The sequence below is a fragment of the Petromyzon marinus genome (assembly GCF_048934315.1).
Source record: "Petromyzon marinus isolate PM22_M1 ecotype Great Lakes invasive population chromosome 80 unlocalized genomic scaffold, UKy_Petmar_22M1.pri1.0 chr80_unloc.2, whole genome shotgun sequence".
In the NCBI taxonomy this organism is placed as follows: Eukaryota; Metazoa; Chordata; class Hyperoartia; order Petromyzontiformes; family Petromyzontidae; genus Petromyzon; species Petromyzon marinus.
This window is the reverse complement of record NW_027422630.1, coordinates 1,021,685-1,043,291: the sequence shown is the minus strand read 5'-3', so window position 1 is coordinate 1,043,291 and position 21,607 is coordinate 1,021,685. Positions and strand designations below refer to the sequence as shown.

General features: G+C 63.9%; 1 protein-coding gene across 1 annotated transcript in view; it reads left to right on the top strand.

Moving 5' to 3' along the window:
- The window catches only part of LOC142908342 (uncharacterized), a 66,658-nt gene that overhangs the window by 24,633 nt on the left and 20,418 nt on the right, over window positions 1-21,607 (top strand). The window contains exons 3-6 of the mRNA XM_076058902.1: window positions 824-958; window positions 3,625-5,386; window positions 7,419-7,841; window positions 8,497-9,016. Of these exons, the coding sequence (XP_075915017.1) occupies window positions 824-958; window positions 3,625-5,386; window positions 7,419-7,841; window positions 8,497-9,016 (2,840 nt within the window). The remainder of the gene's footprint in view (window positions 1-823; window positions 959-3,624; window positions 5,387-7,418; window positions 7,842-8,496; window positions 9,017-21,607) is intronic.

The following is a 21,607-nucleotide window of genomic DNA, read 5'->3' as shown; positions in this document are numbered from 1 at the left end:
CTCTTTATCCTTCCCTCTCCGCCTCGCTCTCCCTCCCACTCACCTCTCCACTCTCTCTCCCCACTCTCTCCCCTCTCTCTCTCTCCCCTCTCTCTCCCCACTCTCTCCCCTCTCTCTCCCCTCTCTCTCCCTCCCACTCACCTCTCCACTCTCTCTCCCCCACTCTCTCCCCTCTCTCTCCCCTCTCTCTCTCCCCTCTCTCTCCCCACTCTCTCCCCTCTCTCTCCCCTCTCTCTCCCTCCCACTCACCTCTCCACTCTCTCCTCTCTCTCCCCACTCTCTCCCCACCCTCTCCCCTCTCTCTCCCTTACTCTCTCCTCTCTCTCTCTCTCTCCCCACTCTCTCCCCTCTCTCTCTCCCCCTCTCCCTCTCTCTCCCCTCTCTCTCCCTCCCACTCACCTCTCCCCTCTCTCTCCCCTCTCTCTCCCCACTCTCTCCCCTCTCTCCCCCCTCTCTCTCCCTCCCACTCACCTCTCCCCTCTCTCCCCACTCTCTCCCCTCTCTCTCCCCTCTCTCTCCCTTCCTTTCCCTTCCTCTCCCTCCACCCTCTCCTCCTTCTCTCCCGCCATCACGACAGAGTTCCCGGTTCGCCTCCTGCTGCTGCTGCTGGTCGTCGTCTCTCTCTCTGTGCTCTTTATCCTTCCCTCTCCGCCTCGCTCTCCCTCCCACTCACCTCTCCCCTCTCTCTCCCCACACTCTCCCCTCTCTCTCCCCTCTCTCTCCCCTCTCTCTCCCCACTCTCTCCCCACTCTCTCCCCTCTCTCTCCCCTCTCTCTCTCTTCCTCTCCCTCCACTCCCTCCTTCTCTCACGCCATCACGACAGAGTTCCCGGTTCGGCTCCTGCTGCTGCTGGTCGTCTCCCTCTCCGCTCTCTCCCTCCTCCTCGCCTCCACCTTTGTCTTGGGTCGCCTCGCCAAGATCGGGTGGAGGAGAAAGGGGGGGGCCCGCCCCCCCTCAGGTGCCCCTCCCCCCCACACCTCAACCACTCCCCCCCCCCCACCCTCTCACCCCCACCCCTCCTCCGGTACAGCCATCGAAGGCTTCACGAACTACGTGGTCGAAATAGATGTGAAATAATGTGGGAGCCAGAGGACATCTCTGTCGCACCCCGAGGTGAACAGGGAATGGCTCGTAACTTTACCTGGGGCTGTCCACCATCCTGAAGGTCCTTAATGATCGCCAGAGCATCCTTCCAATCTTGTGGTACCCATCCAGTGGTCCAGGCTGTTGTTATGATGTCATATAGGGCAGTCTGTGCACAAACGCCACCCTCCCTCAGCATTTCGCTTGGGAGTTAATCTCTGCCCGGTGCCTTTCCTGGTCTCAGACTCTGGATCGCCTTCAGTACTTCCTCAAGAGATGGCACCTCAGCCAGCCACTCACAGGGGGTGACTTATTCTTCCAATATTTGAGGCACCGCAACCTCAGCAGGGTCATCCTCACTTTGTGCCACGATGTTTTCCAGATTGAGGGATTTTCCCTACCTCAAGACCTCACAGAAATGCTCAGCAAATCTGCAAACCTGTTCCTGGGGGTCGGAGATTGGATCACCGTTTTTTCCCCTAATAATGGTAATAGGTGTGGCGCTGTAAGTTACTTTGTTGATGGAGTTAAATAGAGATTTGTGATCGTGGCTACTGAGGCAGATTCCATCTTATCAGCAACCCGCGACCACCACCCATCCTTGCAGCGCCTCACGGCTCTCCGAACCTCCGACCCTATCAGCCAGGGTCTATGGGGAGGTCTGGACCGCGTACCCAAAGCAGCCATTGCAGCTGCATGAGTTACAATCCTAAACCTCGCCCATTTACCCTCGACATCAGGAGGAGTGGGGGACGATGCCAACCCCAGCCATAAGCGATGATGAAATTCTCACTTGCAACTTTCATCAGATAACTGAGACCAGGCCACTTTAGGTTTGAATGGGGTGCTGCGTGTAGACCCACCACAGGAGTGGAAGAATGGCAGGCGCATCTTACAGATGACAAGTCGATGGTCAGCGGGCAGATCAGCTCCACGGTAGGTCCTGGTGTCAAGGACATGGGCCCGCATCCGCTGTTCCGTCACTATGTAGTCCAGCAGATGTTCTTGCTTGGACCCGGCATGCATCCATGATGTTGTGTGGATGCGTCGATGCCAGAACAGCGTGTTGGTAATTACAAGCCCATGGGCTGCACCGAAGTCTACCAGCCAACATGATGACTCTATCCCGAGGGGCCACTTTAGCCAGCACCTGTGACAGGAGGTCATAGAAGGCATCTGACTCATCGGCCTTGCTTATATCCCTCCATGGATGTTCGTCTTCGGTGGGGGCATAAGCAACCACGACCACCACTCCTCGCCTCTGGTTGATGGGAAGGTGAGCCCAAAGTAGCCTGGGGCTTACAGCTTCCAACACCTCACCGCCACGCTCCCACGCCCCCTTCATTCTTTTGTTCAAAAGAAGAGCCACACCCTGCTATTTGGCAGTCTGCTGCCCCGAGTAGAGGACTGTCCACCCCTCATGGTGGCAGGAGCCAGAGCCGGTCCACCGGACCTCCTGAATGCCAGAGAGATCGAGGCGGTACCGGTCCAGCTCCCGACAGAGGAGTGGGCAGCCTCTCCTCCACCGTGAGCGTTCGAACATTCCACGTGGCCACACGAAGTGGCTTTTCGTTGTTTCTGGAGGAGCCCCGAGGGTAGAGATTCAGTCTCCTGGCTCCGCCAATTGGGGTTTGGCCAGGAGACGTCACAGACGCCTGTCCCCCCGGGGCCTCTGGCACGATCAGGGGTTACCAGCCCCTCGCACCCGTCCAGAGCCCTCATTTAGGGTAGAGCCAATTGAAATTGGTCTTCCACCCATTGCTCATATCCACCGCAGTGTCACCGCCCGGCACCACCGAAGAGATAGGAAATTGTTTTTTGTCAGAGTATGAAGGACACTATACACTACACACTGCACATGACACAATTCTATATATATAAGACACTACTACACACTGCAGTACACTATTTTACATTCCGCTATTTTACACTAGACAACTATACTCTACACGGCACTTTTATACACTACATTATACACTACACAACTATACAATACACTATACACTACGCTACTGTATACTACGCTATGGTACCGATTAGCACAGTTGGCTACGTACGGTGCCAATAGAAGTTCAACAGACAAACATGCAACACTGCTATACACTACACTACTATACAATACACTATACACTACACACTTGTACTATACTACTATACACTAAGCTATTATACACTTCACTATTATGCACTACACTACTATACAACACAGTACTAAACACGCGACTACTATACACTTCTATACAATACACTATGCACTACACTCTTATACACTGCTAAACACTACACTACTACACTCTACTCTACACTACAATGCTATACACTGCTAATAGACACTACACTATATGCTACACTATTAATCGCCGCACAACTCTACTGAGTAGCACGGTTGGCTACGTACGGTGCGAAAGAAGTCCAACGCACACACACCACACACACGCTCGCGCGTCCGTGCAGTCGACCCCTCTCCCGTGCCACTGAGCGCGGACGACCGTCGTTGAGATGCGGCTGTCTCCTATCGTCCCTTCTCCTTTCACCTCCCAGGTCTCCACCACTACTACCACCACGACCACGACGACTATGACGACGACTATGACGACGACTATGACGACGACGATGACGACAGCGACCGTGGTTGCGGCAGCGGCGGAGGCGGAGGTGGAGGTGGAGGTGGAGGCGGAGGCGCGGACCGACCAGGAGACACGAAGGGCGACCTCCTCCTCCACCACCACCACCACCACCAGCGCCGGCAACTTCGGCCGCATCACGGCGACCGCCAGCGGCGACACGGCAGCCACCACCGGCAGCGGCCGCCCCGCCGTCGTCAGCGCGACGCGGCGACCACGGCGGCGGCGGAGGAGGCGGCGGCGGCGGAGGCGGTGGAGGCGGAGGAGGCGGCGGAGGCGGCGGCGGCCGGAAACCGCGGGCCACGGTCTCGCCTCCTGGACGGGGGCGACGAGGCGGGGAGCGGCGCCTGCAAAACTCCCGGGTCCCACCACCTGGAGGAGGTTTGCGCCAGGCTGGGCCTCCTCAGGAAGTCCGGGCCGAGGTCGCGGGACGTCGAGGAGGAGGCCGACCGCGAGCAGGCCCCGCCGACGTCTCCCCGGCCGGGCGGCCGCCGGCCCGGCGGGCTGAACCTCGCGGAGAGGGTCAGGTCCATCTCGCAGTACCTGGAGGAGGCCGCGTCCGCTCGGCCGGCCGACGCCGAAGAGGCCCGGGCGAGGTCGCCGCAGGCCGAGGACGCCGCCCCGGCCCGGCCGCCCACCGTCCTGGAGAAGATGCGGTGCCGGTCGCAGCTCCTCGAGGAGGCGACGAGCAAGCTGAGCCAGCTGGAGGAGGGCAGGGCCCGGTCGCCGCAGGCCGAGGAGGCCCGCGGCAGCGCCCGCGTCCCCGAGAGGGCCAGGTCGAGGTCCCCGCGGGTCGAGGCGGCTCCGGCCGGGCCGGGGCCCGCGAGATCGCCGCGGTCCGGGGAGGCCGCTCCCGTGCCGGGCCCGGCGGGGAGGCTCCGCTCGCCGTCGCCACGGGCCGACGCGGCCGGGTCCGGGGTGGGTCCCCCGGCCGGGGCGGCGAGGCGCCGATCTCCGAAGGTCGAGGAGGGGGAGGCGGAGGAGGCCGGGACGGACCGCCTCGGGGAGGCCCGCGCGAGATCCCCGCGCTCGGAGGGGGCGAGGTCCGGGCCAAAGCCCGCGGAGAAAGCGCCGAGCGACTCGCGGCTCGCCGGCGAGGTCCGCGGGGACGGGCCCGGCGGCACGCGGCCGGGCAGGAGCCGGTCCAGACGTCGGCACGCCGCGGCAGCGGCGGCTGCCGTTTCCGCGGCGGCGGCAGCGTGCCGTGGGCCCGGCCAAGCCGAGGAGGCCACGCCGAGGATCCAACTGCCCGGGGAAGACGATGAGGCCGAGGAGAGGCCCGGGTCGCGTCCGCTGGATGGGAAGGGGAGAAAGGAGGTTCAGGAGGAGGAGGAGGAGGCGGTGGTGGATGAGGTGGACGAAGCTCCCCGTTTGTCGCGTCCCCTGGAGTTCCTGAGGAAGTCGTTCTCGCTGCGCTCCGAGTCCTTCTTCAGCAGGACGTCGCCGGACACAGCGGCAGGCCCCGGAGCCTGCGGGAGCAGGCCCGGTAGGCCGCTGAGCAGCCTGGCGGCTCTTGGAGGAGAAGGAGGAGGTGTCTGTGGTGGTGGTGGTGGCGGTGGAGCAGAAGGTGGGGGAGGAGCGGGTCGAGGTGAGACACCTCCGAAGAAGACGTCGGAAGCTAGCAGCAAGAGGATGAGGATTGTCCACCGCCAGTCAACGGAGCCGGCTCCTTCAAGCCGGTGAGAGACGCTCGTCTTCATCCAGCAGTGGATAGACCCCGTCAGAAACCTCACCGTCGATTGTCACCGTGATCACCGTCGTCGCACTTCACGAAGCGTATTTTGCGAGCTCCCGCAAGCTGACGATGGTGATGACGGTGTTGATGATGGTGTTGATGATGGTGTTGATGATGGTGTTGATGATGGTGATATTGATGATGATGGTGTTGATGATGGTGATATTGATGATGTTGATGATGGTGTTGATAATGGTGATATTGATGTTGATGTTGGTGTTCATAATGGTGATGATGATGATGGTGTTGATGATGGTGATATTGATGATGTTGATGATGATGGTGATGATGACGGTGATGATGATGGTGATATTGATGATGTTGATGATGTTGATGATGGTGATGATGATGGTGTTGATGATGTTGATGATGGTGATGATGATGGTGATATTGATGATGTTGATGATGGTGATGATGATGGTGTTGATGATGATGTTGATGGTGGTGATGATGACGGTGATATTGATGATGATGATGGTGTTGATGATGGTGATATTGATGATGTTGATGATGGTGATGATGACGGTGATGATGATGGTGATATTGATGATGTTGTTGATGATGATGATGACGATGGTGATGTTGATGATGTTGATGATGGTGTTGATAATGGTGATATTGATGATGTTGATGATGGTGGTGATGATGATGGTGATATTGATGATGGTAATGATGATGGTGATGATGACGGTGATATTAATGATGTTGATGATAGTGATGATGATGGTGTTGATGATGGTGATGATGATGGTGATATTGATGTTGATGATGGTGATGATGTTAAATGATGGTGATGTTGATGATTTTGATGATGGTGATGTTGATGATGTTGATGATGGTGATGATGATGATAAATGATTGTGATGATGATGTTGATGATGGTGATGGTGATGTTAAATGATGCTGATGTTGATGATTTTGATGATGGTGATGATGGTGATGGTGATGTTAAATGGTGGTGATGTTGATGATAGAAAGTCAGCTGAGTAATTGTCTCAGCTGATTTGCTATCTGCCCGTCCGCCTTTGTCTCTCCCCTCCTCAACTTTCTAACGCCTCTTCGCTTTGCATTTATTTCACCACCACCACCACCACTACCACCACATTCTACTCCACCACCACCACCTCCACCACCACCACCACCAACTTCAACTCCACCACCACCTCCACCACCACCACCAACTTCTACTCTACTACCACCACCACCACCTCCACCACCACCAACTTCTACTCCACCTCCATCACCACCACCTTCTACTCCACCACCACCTCCACCACCACCTCCTCTACCACTAACACCACCACCTCCTCCTCCATCACCACCTCCACCACCACTACCACCTACACCACCACCTCTACCATAACCTCCTCCTCCATAACCACCACCACCACCGCCTCTACCACCATCACCACCACCTTCTACTCCACCACCACCTCCACCACCACCTTCTCTACCACTATCACCACCACCTCCACCACCATCACCTCCTCCTCCATCACCACCTCCACCACCACTGCCACCACCTACACCACCACCTCTACCACCATCACCACCTACACCACCACCTCTACCATCACCTCCTCCTCCACCACCACCACTACCACCACCACCACCTACACCACCACCTCTACCACCACCACCACCTACACCACCACCTCTACCATCACCTTCTCCTCTACCACCACCACCACTACCACCACCACCACCTACACCACCACCTCTACCACCACCACCAACACCACCACCTCTACCACCATTGCCTCTACCACCACCACTACCACCACCACCACCTACACCACCACCTCTACCATCACCTTCTCCTCTACCACCACCACCACCACCACCTACACCACCACCACCACCTACACCACCACCTCTACCACCACTACCACCACCACCACCTACACCACCGCCTCTACCACCTACACCACCACTACCACCACCACCACCACCACCGCCTCCCCCGCTACCCACAGCGGCACCTCATTCCGTCGCGGCCTCCTCAGGCAGGCGCAGGCCCTGAGCGGAGGCCGCGACCTCTTCCACGTGAGGCCCAGACAGCGGGAGCAGCAGCAGGGGCAGGAGCAGCGGGAGGAAGGGGAGGCTGCGGGGGCCCGCGGCCCGGCCTCCCGCGACGCCCGGCTCCTCTCGCTGGCCCCGCTCCCCGAGGCCGCAGGCGGCCGGCGTCCCTCGGCGGGCCCCGTGGGGACGAGGTCGTCCTCCTTCCTGGGCCTGGGCAGGATCAAGCCGGAGCTGTACAAGCAGAAATCACTCGACGGTGACGGTGACGGTGACGGGCCTCCTGACGGAGGAGGCGGAGGAGGAGGAGGTGGAGGAGGTGGAGCGAATTCTGGAGAGGTGCACTCGGAATGGCGGGGAAAGTTGAGCTTCTCCCTGCGGTGAGAATGGGATTGGAGGTCGTTGTGGTAGTGGTGGTGGTGGTGGTGATGGTGGTGGTGGTGATGGTGGTGGTGATGGAGTAGGTGGTGGTGGTGATGGTGGTGATGGTGGTGATGGTGGTGGTGATGGAGTAGGTGGTGGTGGTGATGGTGGTGGTGGTGATGGAGCAGGTGGTGGTGATGATGGTGGTGATGGTGTAGGTGGTGGTGATGATGATGGTGGTGGTGATGGTGGTGGTGATGGTGGTGGTGATGGTGGTGGTGGTGGTGATGGTGGTGGTGATGGAGCAGGTGGTGGTGATGATGGTGGTGATGGTGATGGTGGTGGTGATGATGATGGTGGTGGTGATGGTGGTGGTGGTGGTGATGGTGGTGGTGGTGGTGGTGATGGTGGTGGTGGTGGTGGTGATGGTGTAGGTGGTGGTGATGATGATGGTGGTGGTGATGATGGTGGTGGTGGTGATGATGGTGGAGCAGGTGGTGGTGATGGTGGTGATGATGGAGCAGGTGGTGGTGATGTTGGTGATGGTGGTGATGATGGTGATGATGATGATGGTGGTCGTGACGATGATCTCTCTAATCCACGTCTTCCTCTCCCTGTCTCTCGCCCCTTCCGGTCTCCCCCCACCCACCCCCCCACCCCCACCCCCCACAGCTACGACCACGTCACAGAGCGTCTCTGCGTGCGCGTGTGCAAAGCCTTCGGCCTGGGCAGTCGAACGACGATGGCCGCCGCCGCTCCGAGCCGATCGCCCGACGGGAGCGGCCCTCCGCCCGACTCGTACGTGACGGTGCGGCTGCTGCCGGAGCGAGTGTGCGAGCGGCAGACCCGCGTGGTGCTCGCCAGCGCCAGCCCCGACTACCGGGAGGAGTTTTGGTTCTCGGTCGGCTTCTCCGAGCTCGGCGCCCGGGGCCTCGTGCTCTCGGTGCACGACTTCGAACACGGAGCCTCCTCCTCCTCATCCTCATCCTCTGCCGCGGTCGCGTCCGCTGCGTCGTCGGTGACGCCGCCGGCGGCGGCGGCGGTGACGCCGGCGGTGATGCCGGCGGCGGCGGCGGGGGGGTTGAAGAGGCACCGGCTGATCGGGCGGGTGGAGCTCGCCGATTTGTTCGAAGCCTCGGACCTGGCGAGGGAGACGCTGTTCTGCAGGGACCTCGTGCCAGCCGGGCCTGAGGTGAGAGTTGGTGGTGGTGGCGGTGATGGTGGAGGTGGTGATGGTGGTGGTGGTGGTGATGGTGGTGATGGTGGTGGAGGTTGTGGTGATGGAGGTGGTGATGGAGGTGATGTTGGTAGTGTTGGTGGTGGTGGTGATGGTGGAGGTGGTGATGGTGGTGGAGGTTGTGGTGATGGAGGTGGTGATGGAGGTGATGTTGGTAGTGCTGGTGGTGGCGGTGATTGGGTAGGTGGTGGAGGTTGTGGTGATGGAGGTGGTGATGGAGGTGATGTTGGTAGTGCTGGTGATGGCGGTGATGGAGTAGGTGGTGGTGGTGGAGGTAATGGTGGGGGTAGTGGAGTTGGTGATGGAGGTGGTGATGGAGGTGGTGCTGGTAGTGCTGGTGGTGGTGGAAGTGATAGAGTAGGTGGTGGTGGTGGTGGTGATGGTGGTGGTGGTGGAGGTGGTGATGGAGGTGGTGATGGAGGTGGTGCTGGTAGTGCTGGTGGTGGTGGAAGTGATAGAGTAGGTGGTGGTGGTGGTGGTGATGGTGGAGGAAGTGATGGTGGTGGTGGAGGTGGTGATGGAGGTGGTGCTGGTATTGCTGGTGGTGGAGGTGGTGGCAGTGATGGAGTAGGTGGTGGTGGTGATGGTGGTGGTGGAGGAAGTGATGGTGGTGGAGGTGCTGGTGGTGGTGATGACTGGTACCAGCGGTGTCAAGATCGGCCTCTGTGGAGGAGACTCGTGAAGGACGCTACTGGGCAGTTGGAGGTAGTCGCCCTCCAACAACAATGGAGGGCGGAGGAGCGACGCTCACAACAACGAGCCGAGCGCCGTGTAGCTAAAGCACAGCAGGTTGGCACAGTAGGGGGCACAGGTGGTGTATTAGCCAGTCATCTCAGTCAGTCGACCCGTGGCACTTGGGTCTGCCCCGTGACCTCCTGCCCGCGGGCGTTCGACACTTCACGTGGCCTCAAGGTGCACATAGCCTGGCACAAGCGTCGTGGTGATGTCATCGCCACTTAGTGGCGAATGGCGTTTGTTGTTGATGCTGGTGGTGGTGATGCTTGTGGTGGTGGTGGTGGTGGACATGGTGGTGGAGTGGGTGGTGGAGTTGGTGGATGTGGTGGAGGTGGTGGTAGTGGTGGTGGTGGAGGTAGTGGTGATAACGGTGGTGGTGGTGATAATGGAGTTGGTGGTAGTGGAGATGTTGAGAGTGGTGGTGGTGGTGATGGTGGTGTTGATGATGGAGGTAATGGTGAAGGTGATGGAGGAGGTGGTGATGGTGGTGGAGGTGGTGGAGGTGGTGGAGGTAGTGGTGATAATGGTAGTGGTGGTGATAATGGAGATGGTGGAAGTGGAGATGTTGGTAGTGGTGGTGGTGGTGATGGTGGTGTTGATGATGATGAAGGTAGTGGTGAAGGTGATGGAGGAGTTGGTGGTGGTGGTGGTGGTGATAATGGTGGTGGTGATGGTGGTGTTGATGATGATGGAGGTAGTGGTGAAGGTGATGGAGGAGTTGGTGATGATGGTGGTGGAGGTAGTAATGGAAGTGGTGGTGGAGGTAGTGGTGATGATGGAGATGGTGGTAGTGGAGATATTGGTGGTGGTGGAGGTGGTGATGGTGGTGTTGATGATGATGGAGATAGTGGTGAAGGAGGAGTTGGTGATGATGGTGGTGGAGGTGGTGGTGGTCGTGGAGGTAGTGGAGATAATGGTGGTGGTGGTGGTGGTGATGGTGGTGTTGATAATGATGGAGGTAGTGGTGAAGGTGATGGAGGAGTTGGTGATGATGGTGGTGATGATGGTGTTGATGATGATGGAGGTAGTGGTGAAGGTGATGGAGGAGGTGGTGATGATGGTGGAGGTGGAGGTGGTGGTAGTAATGGAAGTGGTGGTGATAGTGGGCGTGGCTGCTAACCCCTCCACCTTCAATACGGCTGTGGTGACGTTAAAGGGTTGTGGTTGTCACGTGAGAGGCCAGGCACTGTCACGTGAGCACCAGGCACTGTCACGTGAGCGGCCAGGCACTGTCACGTGAGCACTAGGCACTGTCACGTGAGAGGGCAGGCACTGTCACGTGAGAGGCCAGACACTGTCACGTGAGAGGCCAGGCACTGTCACGTGAGAGGCCAGACACTGTCACGTGAGCACCAGGCACTGTCACGTGAGCACCAGGCACTGTCACGTGAGCACCAGGCACTGTCACGTGAGCGGCCAGGCACTGTCACGTGAGCACCAGGCACTGTCACGTGAGAGGCCAGGCACTGTCACGTGAGCACCAGGCACTGTCACGTGAGCACCAGGCACTGTCACGTGAGCACCAGGCACTGTCACGTGAGCGGCAAGGCACTGTCACGTGAGCACCAGGCACTGTCACGTGAGAGGCCAGGCACTGTCACGTGAGAGGCCAGGCACTGTCACGTCAGAGGCCAGGCACTGTCACGTGAGCACCAGGCACTGTCACGTGAGTGCCAGGCACTGTCACGTGAGCACCAGGCACTGTCACGTGAGTACCAGGCACTGTCACGTGAGCACCAGGCACTGTCACGTGAGAGGCCAGGCACTGTCACGTGAGCACCATGCACTGTCACGTGAGAGGCCAGGCACTGTCACGTGAGCACCAGGCACTGTCACGTGAGCGCCAGGCACTGTCACGTGAGCACCAGGCACTGTCACGTGAGCACCAGGCACTGTCACGTGAGAGGCCAGGCACTGTCACGTGAGCACCAGGCACTGTCACGTGAGCACCAGGCACTGTCACGTGAGCACCAGGCACTGTTACGTGAGAGGCCAGGAACTGTCACGTGAGCACCAGGCACTGTCACGTGAGCGCCAGGCACTGTCACGTGAGCACCAGGCACTGTCACGTGAGCACCAGGCACTGTCACGTGAGAGGCCAGACACTGTCACGTGAGCACCAGGCACTGTCACGTGAGAGGCCAGGCACTGTCACGTGAGAGGCCAGGCACTGTCACGTGAGCGGCCAGGCACTGTCACGTGAGCACCAGGCACTGTCACGTGAGAGGCCAGGCACTGTCACGTGAGAGGCCAGGCACTGTCACGTGAGCACCAGGCACTGTCACGTCAGAGGCCAGGCACTGTCACGTGAGCACCAGGCACTGTCACGTGAGCACCAGGCACTGTCACGTGAGAGGCCAGACACTGTCACGTGAGCAGCAGGCACTGTCACGTGAGAGGCCAGGCACTGTCACGTGAACACCAGGCACTGTCACGTGAGCACCAGGCACTGTCACGTGAGAGACCAGGCACTGTCACGTGAGCACCAGGCACTGTCACGTGAGAGGCCAGGCACTGTCACGTGAGCACCAGGCACTGTCACGTGAGCACCAGGCACTGTCACGTGAGAGACCAGGCACTGTCACGTGAGCACCAGGCACTGTCACGTGAGAGGCCAGGCACTGTCACGTGAGCACCAGGCACTGTCACGTGAGAGGCCAGGCACTGTCACGTGAGCGCCGCTGTGCGTCTGGGACCTCTCACTGGGGCCGAATCTTCACGTGGCTGTCACGGGGCGAAGCCGAGAGGTCACGTGACCGGAGCAGGGCTACGATGGGCACGTGACGCTCTGACGAGATCCCACTGTGCCCAATGGCTCTCTGGGAAAGTAACGTAGAGTCTAGAATACAATGAGTCGCGACGGTTTCGATCGCAACACGAGCGGCCAGAGATTTGTTTACAGCGGTAGGAGCGGACTGGAAGCCCAACCGGGATTAATTCACATGGGGCAGGGGATGAATTGGTGTGTATGTCTGTGGATGTCTGTCTCTCACACCCCCACTCACTCACCACTCACGCTCTGCCTCTCACCGCCACTCAACCCCCACTCACCCCCACTCAACCCTCACTCACCCCCCCACTCACCCCCCACTCACCCTCTGCCTCTCACCCCCCACTCACCCTCTGCCACTCACCCCCCACTCACCCCCCTCTCACCCCACACTCACCCCCCACTCACCCCCACTCACCCCCCACTCACCCTCTGCCACTCACCCCCCACTCACCCCCCACTCACCCCCCACTCACCCCCACTCACCCCCCACTCACCCCCCCTCACCCACCACTCACCCCCTCTGACCCCCCACTCAACCCTCACTCACCCCCCACTCACCCCCTCTACCCCCCCACTCACCCCCTCTCACCCCCACTCACCCCACACTCACCCCCCACTCACCCCCACTCACCCCCTCTCACCCCCCACTCACCCCCACTCACCCCCTCTCACCCCCCACTCACCCCCTCTCACCCCCCACTCACCCCACACTCACCACCCTCTCACCCCCCACTCACCCCCACTCACCCCCACTCACCCCCCACTCACCCCCCACTCACCCCCACTCACCCACACTCACCCCCACTCCCCCCCACTCACCCCCCACTCACCCCCACTCACCCCCACTCACCCCCTCTCACCCCCCACTCACCCCCACTCACCCCCCACTCACCCCCACTCACCCCCCACTCACCCCCTCTCACCCCCCACTCACCCCCACTCACCCCCCACTCACCCCCCACTCACCCCCACTCACCCCCACTCACCCCCACTCCCCCCCACTCCCCCCCACTCACCCCCCACTCACCCCCACTCACCCCCACTCACCCCCTCTCACCCCCCACTCACCCCCACTCACCCCCCACTCACCCCCACTCACCCCCCACTCACCCCCTCTCACCCAACCTCACCCCCACTCACCTCCCACTCACCCCCCTCTCACCCCCTCTCACCCCCCACTCACCCCCGCTCACCCCCCACTCACCCCCCACTCCCCCCCTGTCCCCCCCACTCCCCCCCACTCACCCCCCACTCACCCCCACTCACCCCCACTCACCCCCCACTCACCCCCCACTCACCCCCTCTCCCCCCCACTCACCCCCCACTCACCCCCCACTCACCCCCTCTCACCCCCTCTCACCCAACCTCACCCCCACTCACCCCCCACTCACCCCCTCTCACCCCCCACTCACCCCCTCTCACCCCCTCTCACCCCCCACTCACCCCCCACTCACCCCCCACTCACCCCCCACTCACCCCCTCTCACCCCCCACTCACCCCCCACTCACCCCCCACTCACCCCCACTCACTCCCACTCACACTCACCCCCCACTCACCCCCCACTCACCCCCACTCACCCCCTCTCACCCCCACTCACCCCCTCTCACCCCCACTCACCCCCCACTCACTCCCACTCACCCCCACTCACCCCCCACTCACCCCCCACTCACCCCCCCACTCACCCCCACACACCCCCACTCACCCCCCACTCACCCCCTCTCACCCCCTCTCACCCCCCACTCACCCCCCACTCACCCCCCACTCACCCCCACACACCCCCACTCCCCCCACTCACCCCCTCTCACCCCCTCTCACCCCCCACTCACCCCCCACTCACCCTCACTCACCCCCCACTCACCCTCTGCCACTCACCCCCCACTCACCCCCCACTCACCCCCACTAACCCCCCTCTCACCCCCCACTCACCCCCTCACCCCCCTCTCACCCCCCACTCACCCCCCACTCACCCCCACTCACCCCCCACTCCCCCACTCTCACCCCCCACTCACCCCCACTCACCCCCACTCACCCCCTCTCCCCCCACCCATTCCCCCACTCACCCCCCACTCACCACCCTCTCACCCCCACTCACCCCCCACTCACCCTCACTCACCCCCCACTCACCCTCTGCCACTCACCCCCCACTCACCCCCCACTCACCCCCCACTCACCCCTCACTCCCCCCCACTCACCCCCCACTCCCCCCCACTCCCCCCCACTCACCCCCCACTCACTCCCACTCACCCCCACTCACCCTCACTCACCCCCCACTCACCCTCTGCCACTCACCCTCCTCACCCCCACTCACCCCCACTCACCCCCCACTCACCCTCACATCACCCCCCACTCACCCTCTGCCACTCACCCCCCACTCACCCCCCACTCACCCCCACTAACCCCCCACTCACCCCCCACTCACCCCCCACTCCCCCCCTCTCACCCCCTCTCACCCCCCACTCACCCCCCACTCACCCCCACTCACCCCCACTCACCCCCTCTCACCCCCCACTCACCCCCCACTCCCCCCCACTCCCCCGGCCACTCCCCCCACTCCCCCCACTCCCCCCCTCTCACCCCCCTCTCACCCCCACTCACCCCCCACTCACCCCCCACTCACCCCCACTCACCCCCCACTCACCCCCCACTCACCCCCACTCACCCCCTGCCACTCACCCCCCACTCACCCCCACTCACCCCCACTCACCCCCCACTCCCCCCCACTCACCCCCACTCACCCCCCACTCACCCCCACTCACCCCCCACTCACCCCCCACTCCCCCCCTCTCACCCCCTCTCACCCCCTCTCACCCCCCACTCACCCCCCACTCACCCCCACTCACCCCCACTCACTCCCACTCACCCCCACTCACCCCCCACTCACCCCCCACTCACCCCCCACTCCCCCCCTCCACCCCCTCTCACCCCCTCTCACCCCCCACTCACCCCCCACTCACCCCCACTCACCCCCCACTCACTCCCACTCACCCCCACTCACCCCCCTTCACTCACCTCCCACTCACCCTCTGCCACTCACCCTCCTCTCACCCCCACTCACCTCCCACTCACCCCCTCACCCCCCACTCACCCCCCACTCACCCCTGCCTCTCACCCCCACTCCCCCCCACTCACCCCCACTAACCCCCCACTCACCCCCCACTCACCCCCCACTCACCCCCCTCTCACCCCCCACTCACCCCCCTCTCACCCCCCACTCACCCCCCTCTCACCCCCCACTCCCCCCCTCTCACCCCCTCTCACCCCCCACTCACCCCCTCTCACCCCCCACTCACCCCCACTCACCCCCCACTCACCCCCCTCTCACCCCCCACTCACCCCCTCACCCCCCTCTCACCCCCCACTCACCCCCACTCACCCCCCACTCACCCCCTCTCACCCCCTCTCACCCCCCACTCACCCCCCACTCACCCTCACTCACCCCCCACTCACCCTCTGCCACTCACCCTCCTCTCACCCCCACTCACCCCACTCACCCCCCACTCACCCTCACTCACCCCCCACTCACCCTCTGCCACTCACCCTCACTCACCCCCCACTCACCCTCTGCCACTCACCCCCCACTCACCCCCCACTCACCCCCCACTCCCCCCCTCTCACCCCCTCTCACCCCCCACTCACCCCCCACTCACCCCCACTCCCCCCCTCTCACCCCCACTCACCCCCACTCACCCCCCACTCACCCTCACTCACCCCCCACTCACCCTCTGCCACTCACCCCCCACTCACCCCCCACTCACCCCCCACTCCCCCCCTCTCACCCCCTCTCACCCCCCTCTCACCCCCCACTCACCCCCACTCACCCTCACTCACCCCCCACTCACCCTCTGCCACTCACCCTCCTCTCACCCCCACTCACCCCCACTCACCCTCACTCACCCCCCACTCACCCTCTGCCACTCACCCCCCACTCACCCCCACTAACCCCCCACTCACCCCCCACTCACCCCCACTCCCCCCTCTCACCCCCTCTCACCCCCCACTCACCCCCCACTCACCCCCCACTCACCCCCCACTCACCCCCACTCACCCCCCACTCACCCCCCACTCACCCCCCACTCACCCCCCTCTCACCCCCCACTCACCCCCTCACCCCCCTCTCACTCCCCACTCACCCCCCACTCACCCCCACTCACCCCCACTCCCCCCACTCTCACCCCCCACTCACCTCCCACTCACCCCCACTCACCCCCTCTCCCCCCACTCACCCCCCACTCACCCCCCACTCACCACCCTCTCACCCCCACTAACCCCCCACTCACCCCCACTCACCCCCCACTCCCCCCCTCTCACCCCCTCTCACCCCCCACTCACCCCCCACTCACCCCCCACTCACCCCCCTCTCACCCCCCACTCACCCCCTCACCCCCCTCTCACTCCCCACTCCACCCCCCACCCCCCCCCACTCACCCCCCACTCACCCTCACTCACCCCCCACTCACCCTCTGCCACTCACCCCCCACTCACCCCCCACTCCCCCCCACTCCCCCCCACTCACCCCCCACTCACTCCCACTCACCCCCACTCACCCTCACTCACCCTCCACTCACCCTCTGCCACTCACCCTCCTCTCACCCCACTCACCCCCACTCACCCCCCACTCACCCTCACTCACCCCCCACTCACCCTCTGCCACTCACCCCCCACTCACCCCCCACTCACCCCCACTAACCCCCCACTCACCCCCCACTCACCCCCCACTCCCCCCCTCTCACCCCCTCTCACCCCCCACTCACCCCCCACTCACCCCCACTCACCCCCACTCACCCCCTCTCACCCCCCACTCACCCCCCACTCACCCCCACTCCCCCCACTCACCCCCACTCACCCCCCACTCACCCTCACTCACCCCCACTCACCCTCTGCCACTCACCCCCCACTCACCCCCCACTCACCCCCTCTCACCCCCCACTCACCCCCCACTCACCCCCCACTCACCCCCACTCACCCCCACTCACCCCCCACTCACCCTCACTCACCCCCACTCACCCTCTGCCACTCACCCCCCACTCACCCCCCACTCACCCCCACTAACCCCCCACTCACCCCCCAGTCACCCCCCACTCCCCCCCTCTCACCCCCCTCTCACCCCCCACTCACCCCCCACTCACCCCCACTCACCCCCACTCACCCCTCTCACCCCCCACTCACCCCCCAACCCCCACTCACCCCCCACTCCCCCCCTCTCACCCCCTCTCACCCCTCTCACCCCCCACTCACCCCCCACTCACCCACACTCACACCCCACTCACTCCCACTCACCCCCACTCACCCCCCACTCCAGATACCCCTCTCTCACCCCCTCTCACCCCCCACTCACCCCCTCTCACCCCCCACTCACCCCCCACTCCCCCCACTCACCCCCCTCTCACCCCCCACTCACCCCCTCACCCCCCTCTCACCCCCACTCACCCCCACTCACCCCCCACTCACCCCCTCACCCCCCTCTCACCCCCACTCACCCCCCACTCACCCTCACTCACCCCCCACTCACCCTCTGCCACTCACCCCCCACTCACCCCCCACTCACCCCCACTAACCCCCCAATCACCCCCCACTCACCCCCCACTCCCCCCCTCTCACCCCCTCTCACCCCCCACTCACCCCCCACTCACCCCCACTCACCCCCACTCACCCCCTCTCACCCCCCACTCACCCCCCACTCCCCCCACTCCCCCACTCCCCCCCACTCCCCCCCCTCTCACCCCCCTCTCACCCCCACTTCACCCCCACTCACCCCCCACTCACCCCCACTCACCCCCCACTCACCCCCCACTCACCCCCCACTCACCCCCACTCACCCCCTGCCACTCACCCCCCACTCACCCCCACTCACCCCCACTCACCCCCCACTCCCCCCCACTCACCCCCACTCACCCCCCACTCACCCCCACTCACCCCCACTCACCCCCACTCCCCCCCTCTCACCCCCTCTCACCCCCTCTCACCCCCCACTCACCCCCCACTCACCCCCACTCACCCCCACTCACTCCCACTCACCCCCCACTCACCCCCCAGTCACCCCCCACTCACCCCCCACTCCCCCCCTCTCACCCCCTCTCACCCCCCTCTCACCCCCCACTCACCCCCCACTCACCCCCACTCACCCCCCACTCACTCCCACTCACCCCCACTCACCCCTCACTCACCTCCCACTCACCCTCTGCCACTCACCCTCCTCTCACCCCCACTCACCTCCCACTCACCCCCTCTCACCCCCCACTCACCCCCCACTCACCCCCTGCCTCTCACCCCCACTCCCCCCCACGCACCCCCACTACCCCACGCTCCCCACTCACCCCCCACTCACCCCCCACTCACCCCCCTCTCACCCCCCACTCACCCCCCTCTCACCCCCCACTCACCCCCCTCTCACCCCCCACTCCCCCCCTCTCACCCCCCACTCACCCCCCTCTCACCCCCCACTCACCCCCCTCTCACCCCCCACTCCCCCCCTCTCACCCCCTCTCACCCCCCACTCACCCCCTCTCACCCCCCACTCACCCCCCACTCACCCCCCACTCACCCCCCTCTCACCCCCCACTCACCCCCTCACCCCCTCTCACCCCCCACTCACACCCCCACTCACCCCCCACTCACCCCCTCACCCCACTCTCACCCCCACTCACCCCCCACTCACCCTCACTCACCCCCCACTCACCCTCTGCCACTCACCACCCCCCACTCACCCCCCACTCACCCCCACTAACCCCCCACTCACCCCCCACTCACCCCCCACTCCCCCCCTCTCACCCCCTCTCACCCCCCACTCACCCCCCACTCACCCCCACTCACCCCCACTCACCCCCTCTCACCCCCCACTCACCCCCCACTCCCCCCCACTCCCCCCCACTCCCCCCCCCTCTCACCCCCCTCTCACCCCCACTCACCCCCCACTCACCCCCACTCACCCCCACTCACCCCCCACTCACCCCCCACTCACCCCCACTCACCCCCTGCCACTCACCCCCCACTCACCCCCACTCACCCCCACTCACCCCCCACTCCCCCCCACTCACCCCCACTCACCCCCCACTCACCCCACTCACCCCCCACTCACCCCCCACTCCCCCCCTCTCACCCCCTCTCACCCCCTCTCACCCCCTCTCACCCCCCACTCACCCCCCACTCACCCCCACTCACCCCCACTCACTCCCACTCACCCCCACTCACCCCCCACTCACCCCCCACTCACCCCCCACTCCCCCCCTCTCACCCCCTCTCACCCCCTCTCACCCCCCACTCACCCCCCACTCACCCCCACTCACCCCCACTCACCCCCCACTCACTCCCACTCACCCCCACTCACCCTCACTCACCTCCCACTCACCCTCTGCCACTCACCCTCCTCTCACCCCCACTCACCTCCCACTCACCCCCTCTCACCCCCCACTCACCCCCCACTCACCCCCTGCCTCTCACCCCCACTGCCCCCCACTCACCCCCACTAACCCCCCACTCACCCCCCACTCACCCCCCACTCACCCCCCTCTCACCCCCCACTCACCCCCCTCTCACCCCCCACTCACCCCCCTCTCACCCCCCACTCCCCCCCTCTCACCCCCTCTCACCCCCCACTCACCCCCTCTCACCCCCCACTCACCCCCCACTCACCCCCCACTCACCCCCCTCTCACCCCCCACTCACCCCCTCACCCCCCTCTCACCCCCCACTCACCCCCACTCACCCCCCACTCACCCCCTCTCACCCCCTCTCAGCCCCCACTCACCCCCACTCACCCTCACTCACCCCCCACTCACCCTCTGCCACTCACCCTCCTCTCACCCCCACTCACCCCCACTCACCCCCCACTCACCCTCACTCACCCCCCACTCACCCTCTGCCACTCACCCTCACTCACCCCCCACTCACCCTCTGCCACTCACCCCCCACTCACCCCCCACTCACCCCCCACTCCCCCCCTCTCACCCCCTCTCACCCCCCACTCACCCCCCACTCACCCCCACTCCCCCCCTCTCACCCCCACTCACCCCCACTCACCCCCACTCACCCCCCACTCACCCTCACTCACCCCCCACTCACCCTCTGCCACTCACCCCCCACTCACCCCCCACTCACCCCCCACTCCCCCCACCCCTCTCACCCCCCTCTCACCCCCCACTCACCCCCACTCACCCTCACTCACCCCCCACTCACCCTCTGCCACTCACCCCCCACTCACCCCCACTAACCCCCCACTCACCCCCCACTCACCCCCCACTCCCCCCCTCTCACCCCCTCTCACCCCCCACTCACCCCCCACTCACCCCCCACTCACCCCCCACTCACCCCCCACTCACCCCCCACTCACCCCCCTCTCACCCCCCACTCACCCCCTCACCCCCCTCTCACTCCCCACTCACCCCCCACTCACCCCCACTCACCCCCCACTCCCCCCACTCTCACCCCCACTCTCACCCCCCACTCACCCCCACTCCCCCCCTCTCACCCCCTCTCACCCCCTCTCACCCCCCACTCACCCCCCACTCACCCCCACTCACCCCCACTCACTCCCACTCACCCCCACTCACCCCCCACTCACCCCCCACTCACCCCCCACTCCCCCCCTCTCACCCCCTCTCACCCCCTCTCACCCCCCACTCACCCCCACTCACCCCCACTCACCCCCCACTCACTCCCACTCACCCCCACTCACCCCTCACTCACCTCCCACTCACCCTCTGCCACTCACCCTCCTCTCACCCCCACTCACCTCCCACTCACCCCCTCTCACCCCCCACTCACCCCCCACTCACCCCCTGCCTCTCACCCCCACTCCCCCCCACTCACCCCCACTAACCCCCCACTCCCCCCACTCACCCCCCACTCACCCCCCACTCACCCCCCTCTCACCCCCCACTCACCCCCCTCTCACCCCCCACTCACCCCCCTCTCACCCCCCACTCCCCCCCTCTCACCCCCTCTCACCCCCCACTCACCCCCTCTCACCCCCCACTCACCCCCCACTCACCCCCCACTCACCCCCCTCTCACCCCCCACTCACCCCCTCACCCCCCTCTCAC